A 9,831-nucleotide genomic window follows, 5' to 3' on the forward strand; every position below is an offset into this window, starting at 1 on the left:
TGATGCAGGATGAAGTAAGTCAATCAACATGGCTGGTAGTAGATATTTGGCTTCACCTGTCCTTCTGAAACAGATTCTGTTCTGTGGAGAGCTGCGGAGACATGTCCTCTTTCCATTGAAGTCAAGACAGCAAGGAACTATTTTATCAAGTCACATCCATCATTCTACAATGGGAAGACTATGCTCTGGTGGCACTTCTACTGAGGTAATAGGAAACCTGTTCCTGTCAAGAAAGAGGAGGGTGTGTTCCCCTGATGTAGGGGTGAGTTATCTATTTCCATTAAATCTTCAAACTTCTGTATTTTGCAAAGTTTGGAATACAAAGTGTGAACTCCATGATGCAGCCCCTTTTGATTCAGATACCAGTAGCACTAGTCCAAGTAGCACTGATGTCAAGTACAAAATAATTACTCTCATAGAAACTGAAGATGATTTGGACACCTTTATGAGCCAAGTCACATCAGAATTGAATTTATCAGAAACTTCAACAACATCTATGCAGATTCTCAGACCCCTGGTTCAAAAACTTGTTAGTATGGATTGTGATTGCAGAGGCATATCTGCAATGCTAGTAGCTAATCCTGGGATATTCTCTGTACAGATGGATAGACTTCTTGGCAACATAGATTATCTTCATATGCTTGGATTGAACTACAGACAATTATTGAAGACCCTTGATGGAAACGCAAGGTTGTGGAAGGCATCGCTTCAGAATCTTCAGAGCAGAGTCAAACAGCTCAGGAAGCTTGGGTTTGTGGAAGGGCAACTGCAGAGGTTGATTGCAGATTGGCCACACATACTGACCATGGGTAGTGTCCAGTTGAATGCTGTGGTCAAGTTACTGATGGAGAAGTGTAGATTCCCCAGGGCGGAAGTCTTGACCATATTATCAGACAGTCCAGCAGTCTTGAAAGAAGACCTACAGAGTATTGGTAAGATTTGTTGAGTCAATGTATTTCTGTTACCCTACTCCAGTAGTGGTTCCTACCAGTTTAAAGGGGAAGTTCACCCTGAAGAAAAGTTTGTTGTAAAAATAGCAGAAAAAATGTTTAAAAATATTCCCGAAGGTTTGAGGAAAATCCATTAAAGATTAAGGAAGTTATTAGAATTCAAAGATTTGGATTTGTGACGTCATAAACGAGCAGCTGTCCCATATGTTATGTAATATAAAATGCATGAACTTCAAATTTTGTATGGTTCCTGATGACTTAATTTAGTTTTCTATTCATGATCGGATGTGACATGATTTGTATATTGATATACAAAAGGTACAGTAAAAACCATTTTCAATTTTCTGAGAAAAAGAGATTTCATTAATTTTTTACCACTCGCAATGTAGGAATGCTGCTCGCATATGACGTCACAAATCAAATAATTGAAATTATAATAACTTTTTAATTCTTTGATGAATTTTTCTCAAACCTTTGGCAATATTTTTTAATATTTTTTCTGCTATTTTAACAACGAACTTTTTGTTAGGGTGAACTTCCCCTTTAATACCATGTCACGGGCCTTGTTGGTATATGATGGTAAAACCATCCAAAGTACAGTCCAACCTCTCTTATCCAGCCTCCCCTTATCCGGATCTCTCTATTATCCGGACGCACACTTGCCGAGATTTTTTTTTTTATCTAGTACAGGTACGTGAGGAAATGAGATTTCAATCTAAACTCAATCCTATACATAAACCCACTCTGATTACATATATTTCCCAACATAGTCACCCTACACCAAACATACTTTTCATGAAAATATCTCACCCAAATCACCAAAAGAACTTTAGGAATGATAATTTCCAGTAAATCAGGGTGCAGCGCAAACATTTCATCATGTTTCTCTTTTTGATTCACGGGAAAAACAACACATGTCTTGCTAGCTAACTTTAGGCCTCAATACGGACAGCGCCATCTATCATGTTTGAGCCTACAGTCAGTGGAACAATGGCTGACATTGCGAAGCTGCGATGCCCGCCGCGATGATCTAATTTTAAAACTTGGTTTCATCGAGTCATTCACTTTCTTTCGAAGTATGCTCGATGTATACCTCAGTCATTTTAGCAGGTAAATTATCCAAGAGTTTTGCCCATCGATCGATTTCATTTCAATAAAAAAACACTGCCTATAATTTGCACTGACTCTGCAGTGAATATTGTCTTTACCGTACGCCCACTACAATAGTGCAGTGTAGCTACCGCCGGTGGCCTTGGGGAGGCAGCCGGCAGCGCAGCTGCGTGTATTTAATATTGGGTCTTCCAGATCCGGATAAATCCCTTATCCGGATTGGTGCTGGTCCCAACGTGTCCGGATAAGAGAGGTCGGACTGTATTGCATCCCTCTTTTCCCCCTCTCCATTGTCTTTCCTTCCCTTATGTAGCTTCTTCCTGATTATCAATCAACACCAAACTTATTAAAAAATCAGTCCTTGGTCCTTGATTCCAGTTTTCTCTCATAAAAAATATAGCATAGGATGTGTATGGTAGAAGACGTAGTAATCCTGTTTTTGAAAGGAAGGTTGGCCAATTATAACTGAAACTGACTCTAAACTGACCTATGGTGTATGTTATTGGAAGTAACATAAAAGCTTTCAACGGTCTGGGTCAGCTTTGGCATTGTAACTAGCATTAGAGAACAAAACATTCTTTTGATAAACCTGCACAATTACCGTTTACATACATTTTTTTCTTACAGAACTTCGTTTCCAGTATTGCTACTTCAGGATGGGTATCCAGAACAACTCCGAGATGACTCAAGCCAAGATCTTTAAGTACTCCCTTGATCACCTACGCTGCAGACACCTTCTCCTTGAGAGACTAGGTCTGTATGCTCCACCCAATAATAGAGGGCACTTTGCAACAAAGAACCCAAGCTTGTCAAGGATCATTGATAGCTCTGATGGAAGGTTTACAGAGAAGGTTGCCAAGATCACTATGGAAGAATATGAAGCGTTCAGCAAGATTCTCCTTGAGGAAATCAAGGTTGAACAGTTCAACAAAGATCATCTTGGTGGAGGAAATCTTGATGAGTTCACAGATGAAGACAGCCATTATGATGATAGTGAGGATAGTATTGACTCTGATAGTGAGTTTTGGGATACAGATGATACTGTCTCTCAAACGCAACCATTTGACTTTGACAAAGTTGATTACAGAAAGAAAAGGTGATGGGTTTTATCATTTGAAGTTTCCTTAACCATTAATGCTGCAACCTTACACAACCGATACCCCTTTCATAACCCAATTATACGGATAATAGCTGCATAATTTGGTCATAAAATCGGAGCGGGACCAGAGTTATCAGCATTATTTTGATGCATAATAGCGGCATCGGTACCAGATTTTTACTTTATTAATTCATTTCCAAAGTAATGCAGATAATTGCCATGGTGCGGTCACAAGGTCACCCTTTTCCAACACAACCGCATCGGAGGGGGTGTGTGCAGTTGCCATGACAATTATCCGCCTTTTTCAGGTCGAGCACTCGTAAAAAATAGTGCAGATTATTTTCGGAGTTTGTGAATGCAATTTTTATTGAATTATCCGCATTAATCTTAGCTGGATTATTGAAGGATGGGTTTATGAAAGGGGTATGAGTAATTTTTTTCAAAACCTTTGACAGTTTATTTAGTAAATTTCCTTTCCATTTTTAAAGGGAACCAAATTACAGGGAGAAAAATATCTCTTATCGGAAAGAATAAAATGAGAGAATAAATCTAAAACTTGTTTTATCAAAATCGGTTCTAGAATGGGGATCCTCATATTGGCAAACATGCTTCAAAATGGCTGATTTTGTGACTTGTTTTGTACACAGATTTTCAGATTTTCATCACTATCTTTGAAATTGCATCTTGCCTCCTTCTGAACATAAAATATGTCATGGGAAAATATAATTCACATCATATATTGCAAGGTCAGGAGGAGATAATGTGTAATTTATAGAATAAAGGGGAAAATCTGATTATTTGTGTACAAAACAGATGGAGAGTTGTCAAAAAAAATCAGCAATTTTGAAGCACGTTTGCCAATTTAAGGATCCACATAGAAACTAAGTACAAGACTTTTTAATAGACTATGACTTCCTTATTTCATAACCGAAGACTATGACTTCTTTATTTCATAACCGAAGACTATGACTTCCTTATTTCATAACCGATTTTGTTGAAACTTATTTTATATTGTACCTCTCATTTTCCTCTTTCCAATAAGATTGCTTCTCTTCTTGGGTTTTTTTTCCTTTAATTGATAATCAAAACAAGATTTGCCCTAAAGTGTCTTTAGTCTTGTCACCCAAGCAATTTCTTGTGGAAGGTGACACCAAGGTATTCATAGTTCCTTGGTGACACCAAGGTATTCATAGTTCCTTGGTGACACCAAGGTATTCAAAGTTCCTTGGTGACACCAAGGTATTCATAGTTCCTTGGTGACACCAAGGTATTCATAGTTCCTTGGTGACACCAAGGTATCCATAGTTCCTTGGTGACACCAAGGTATTCATAGTTCCTTGGTGACACCAAGATATTCATAGTTCCTTGGTGACACCAAGGTATTCATAGTTCCTTGGTGACACCAAGGTATTCATAGTTCCTTGGTGACACCAAGGTATTCAGAGTTCCTTGGTGACACCAAGGTATTCAGAGTTCCTTGGTGACACCAAGGTATCCATAGTTCCTTGGTGACAGCATGGTATTCATAGTTCCTTGGTGACAGCATGGTATTCATAGTTCCTTGGTGACACCAAGGTATTCAGAGTTCCTTGGTGACACCAAGGTATTCAGAGTTCCTTGGTGACAGCATGGTATTCATAGTTCCTTGGTGACACCAAGGTATTCATAGTTCCTTGGTGACACCAAGGTATTCATAGTTCCTGGTGACACCAAGGTATCCATAGTTCCTTGGTGACACCAAGGTACTCATAGTTCCTTGGTGACACCAAGATATTCATAGTTCCTTGGTGACACCAAGGTATTCATAGTTCCTTGGTGACACCAAGGTATTCAGAGTTCCTTGGTGACACCAAGGTATTCAGAGTTCCTTGGTGACACCAAGGTATTCAGAGTTCCTTGGTGACACCAAGGTATCCATAGTTCCTTGGTGACAGCATGGTATTCATAGTTCCTTGGTGACAGCATGGTATTCATAGTTCCTTGGTGACACCAAGGTATTCAGAGTTCCTTGGAGACAGCATGGTATTCATAGTTCCTTGGTGATACCAAGGTATTCATAGTTCCTTGGTGACACCAAGGTATCCATAGTTCCTTGGTGACACCAAGGTATTCAGAGTTCCTTGGTGACAGCATGGTATTCAGAGTTCCTTGGTGATACCAAGGTATTCATAGTTCCTTGGTGACACCAAGGTATTCATAGTTCCTTGGTGACACCAAGGTATTCATAGTTCCTTGGTGATACCAAGATATTCATAGTTCCTTGGTGACACCAAGGTATTCATAGTTCCTTGGTGACACCAAGGTATTCATAGTTCCTTGGTGACACCAAGGTATTCATAGTTCCTTGGTAACACCAAGGTATTCATAGTTTCAGTTTCAATCAAAGCAGCATAAAACTGTAAATGCATTTACAATTGGAGGTGAAATTGATGATATTTTGAAGTTTCTTTTTCTTTCAAAAAATAGTGACATGATCATTCATTATTTATACGGTATTTATATGAAATATTCATAGGGCACTTGATTTTATAGACAATTATGACATATGCGCTTGATCAAAGTCAAACCATACGTCACATGATGAAATTCATGTATTTGAAATGTTTCATGTCATTAGAAGAGCTGCAAAGTAGTACCGATTTTCAGTATTTAACTGAAAAATGAAAAGAATACTGATAGTTTCATGTGAAATACTGATTTCTTAATTTTCAGCTTTACATGTGGTCCTATGGTATTCTTTGAAAATACTGATTTTCAGCTTTAGAAATACTGCAATGTTCTTTTTCTGGTTGGCAGCTCTGCATTAGTTCCCTCATTCGCATTTCAGCCCCTCTTGTGCATATAGCTGTGAAATTAAGTGAAACTTTGTCATAACTTTGTAATATGACATTCAAATTTTATGAAGTGTTGAACATGAACTGCAAAATGCATTTTTTTCTTTATTCAAATTAACTTTTCGTTATAGTGGGTTTTACTTACATTAAATGTGGAACACCAATAGCCTTTCTGTATACTTGGGTTAAAAATCAACTGTCACATCTTCTACTCTTGTATTGCTTGTTGGTTATAACCGAGACCAAAAAGTCTACCTTTGAAGATGCTTCTATAGAACTTACTGCCAAAGAAGAATAATGGATTTCCTTTTTCCTCTCCCATGATGTGTGAAAAGGTTCTAAAGCTACACACAACTCATTATGCATTAATTTCTTCAGTAAAATGCTCAATATTTGAGATTGTGACTGGGCTGACAAATGATTTCTTTTCATATTTTATAAATAGGCTACGCTGCTGTGATGAAAGGCAAAGAAAACTTGTACTAGTAATTATTTGCAATTTGGGAGTTATATTCATGAGTTTCATATTTTCCAATGATAATATGAACATAATTCAGAACAGAGAAGCACAGGAAATGAAATTTCTTAGCATGAGAAGTGAAGTGGGTAGCAGTAGGACACCCTCAATATGCAGTGCCAAGCAAAATCAAGAGGTGTTAGGAAAAGACGACATACATGTATTGCTTCATGTGGAAGAGCCGTGGTGTAGCGGTTCTGACTCTCGCCTTGTAATCAGAGGGTTGTATGCCCTAATCCTACCATGGCCTAGCGCCCTTTGGCAAGGCGTCAATCCACACTTTACCACTCTCACCTAGATGCTAATTGGGTACCGATAGGAAACAACTGTCATTGTCGTTGGTTTAGCAAGTGTGCGCCTAACAGGCTGCTTGAAATGCTATGAATCCAGTGACCGGGTAATAATAATTGTGAAGTGCTTTGAACAGTCGTAGATTGATAAAGGGCTATATAAATACCAATTATAAATATTATTTATATCGAGTGTATTGCCATTTAAAAGATTTTTTCAGTATATGCCACTAATCAAATAAGACAATGTATCCAGACATTCAAATTGTCAAAGATTTTATTGTTAGGGAAAAACGAATCATGTATTTGTTTTACCTTGATCATTCATTCTTTGTTTCCAAAATTTATCAGCTATTATCATGGAGGGAATAAAACCACTCTTGAAGAAACCCATTTATGCTCAGCTTCTCTGGACCCGTATCTTTTCATTGTTATCATAAGTTTTGGGCTTATTTTCATTTTCCATTATCATCATCATTACAAAACATTAGTCTTTTCTTTGAGACACAATCTCTCTACTCAGAATATTCCTGTAAGAAAATTGTTAGACATGCCTTCAGTTGTGGTAATGATCTCCTATTGACCAGGATTCAAGGAAAGTACCACCCAGGTGTTTTAGATTCATGAATTAGATGTCAATTGGTTCTGGGAGAAAATGTGTAATTGCTTGAAGATTGGGAAGATAAGCATGCTATTCCAACCATGTTTTTTTACAAGTAATAAGAATACACTGTCCCACATATGACCAGAGAGTTTTAGGAGCAGTGAACGAGAACGGTGTCACAATTGTCTGATCGTTCAAGTCAACGTAGTCGTCTGCCCTTGGTCAATACATATGCAAATATTTTAGATATCACTTGACTTGTCCGTTTGCATATGTCCATGTGAAACAGCGTGATAACCAGCAGGTCATGACACGCTGCCCGACCCAGAAGATCTGGCGTACCATCGCCTGGCGACCCGGTCAGGTTATGCGAAGGTGCAACTTGTGCTCACTTCCCCTTTCACTTGCTTTGATACCTTTGTATGCGAGTTAGGATATATAAAGATATATATTTGGATATCAGAAAGCAATTTCAAATATGATAAACATAATGCATTGTACATTAATTTTGTGAAAGTCACTTTAGTGTGACCAGATCTAGATCTACAACGATTAACCTCTGTTTGAAAGGATATTGAAATAATTTTTTGCTGCAAGTTCATGAATTTAGCTTTAGTTAATGATTCTTAAAGGTCAAGTCCACCCCTGGAAAATGTTAATTTGAATAAACAGAGAAAAATCAAACTAGCATAATGCTGAGAATGTAATCAAAATCGGATGTAAAATAAGAAAGTTATGGCATTTTAAAGTTTCGCTTATTTTTCACAAAACAGTGATGTTCACAAGTCAATGACATGCAAATGTGTCAGTCGATGTCCTTCACTCACTATTTCTTTTGTTTTTTTTTATTGTTTGAATTATGCAATATTCCATTTTTTTTACAAATTTGACAAAAAGGACCAACTTGATTGAACCATATATGTTAATGCCAATGCTAATTCTACGTGTTCAGGGACAAATTAATTGTTCACTTGACATTGAGAAAATTATATTTCATAAAACAAAATGCAAAACAAAGTGAGTAGATGACATCATCAGTCTCCTCATTTGCATACCAACCAGGATGTGCATATAACTGTTTTTGTGAAATTAAGTGAAACTTTTAATGTCATAACTTTCTTATCTTACATCCGATTTTGATGAAATGTTCAGTGCCATGCTTGTTGGATTTTCTCTTTTTATTCAACTCAACTTTTTGTTGGGGTGAACTTGTACTTTAATTATCAAGTGTTTCTCATATTTCTTGTATGTTAAATGTTTCTACCTTTGACTTTCATTGTGCTTAGAGCATTTTCAGAGTTTACTTGGTAATTATAAAGCAAATGAATGATTATTATAAGAAATCCCCCTTTATTGAAATTTCATCAGTTTCTCAAAGAACTTTGTGTTATATGTTAAGTCTGAATAAAACTTAAAATAGATTTGAATTTGTACAATCTTGTGCTATTATTTGTTTGTAAAGATTTATTGTTTTGTAACTTGTAAGGTCCAAATCTAAATGAAACCATTATAAACTTTTCTGGCTACTGAAGAAAGGAAGCTTAGAAGATATTGTGAAGAGAAAGATTGGGGATAATTTTGTGATTTCTGTCAAATCTGTGTCATTATGGGATGATTTTCCGGGGTAACACTTTTCCCACTTTGGTCAAGATGCTGACCTTTTCATTATTCACCAAAATATGTAAATGTTATACTATTTTGAATGGCATATGATAGACTAGTAGGCAACTATATGAGCTGGTAATACTGTTTTCTTCCTTCCTGTTTGCTTATTAAAGGGGAAGTTCACCTCAAAGAAAAGTTTGTTGTAAAAATAGCAGAAAAAATATATCGACCAAGGTTTGAGGAAAATCTGTTTAAAATTAAGAAATTGATTATGATTTTTAAGTTTTTGGTTTGTGATGTCATAATTAAGCAGCTGTCCCATATATGTTAGTCCAGATTGGACCTTGGTGTATGGAAGTTCTCTTTCCAAAAGCTAACATAGAGGGCACATGACTCCCACTCTCTAATCAGAGCCAAAGTAGGGAAAATGAGTGCAGCATCAGAGTGGGAGTCATGTGCCCTCTTTGTTAGCTTTGGGGAAGAGAACTTCTAAACACCAAGGTCCAATCTGGACTACATTCATGTACAAAATGCATGAATTTCACTTCTTTAACAGTTCTGGTGACTCATTATTTTTACCATTTTCATGATCGGATGAGAAATGATTTTTCTATTGATGTACTAAAGGTACAGTGAAAACAATTTTTGATATTCTGAGAAAATTATATTTCATTGATTTTTTTACCATTAGCTATGTAGGAATGCTGCTCACATATTACGTCACAAATAAAATAATTAAATTCCAATAAATTTTTATTCCAGATGGATATTTCTCAAACCTTTGGCAATATTTTATATTAATTTTCTATGCTTCAATAAACG

General features: G+C 36.7%; 1 protein-coding gene across 2 annotated transcripts; it reads left to right on the forward strand.

Moving 5' to 3' along the window:
* LOC121420524 (transcription termination factor 4, mitochondrial-like) lies at positions 1 to 3,368 on the forward strand. 2 transcript variants are annotated; one of them, XM_041615191.1, is made up of 3 exons: positions 2 to 262; positions 602 to 932; positions 2,688 to 3,367. In XM_041615191.1, the coding sequence occupies exons 1-3, from the start codon at positions 29 to 31 to the stop codon at positions 3,158 to 3,160; spliced, it is 1,038 nt and encodes a 345-aa protein (XP_041471125.1). In that variant the 5' UTR covers positions 2 to 28; the 3' UTR covers positions 3,161 to 3,367. The 2 variants fall into 2 exon arrangements, with proteins under 2 accessions (XP_041471124.1, XP_041471125.1); XM_041615190.1 differs by having other exon boundaries at positions 1 to 932; positions 2,688 to 3,368.
* Positions 3,369 to 9,831: the final 6,463 nt, after the last annotated feature.

Source organism: Lytechinus variegatus, chromosome 8 (assembly GCF_018143015.1).
Source record: "Lytechinus variegatus isolate NC3 chromosome 8, Lvar_3.0, whole genome shotgun sequence".
In the NCBI taxonomy this organism is placed as follows: domain Eukaryota; kingdom Metazoa; phylum Echinodermata; class Echinoidea; order Temnopleuroida; family Toxopneustidae; genus Lytechinus; species Lytechinus variegatus.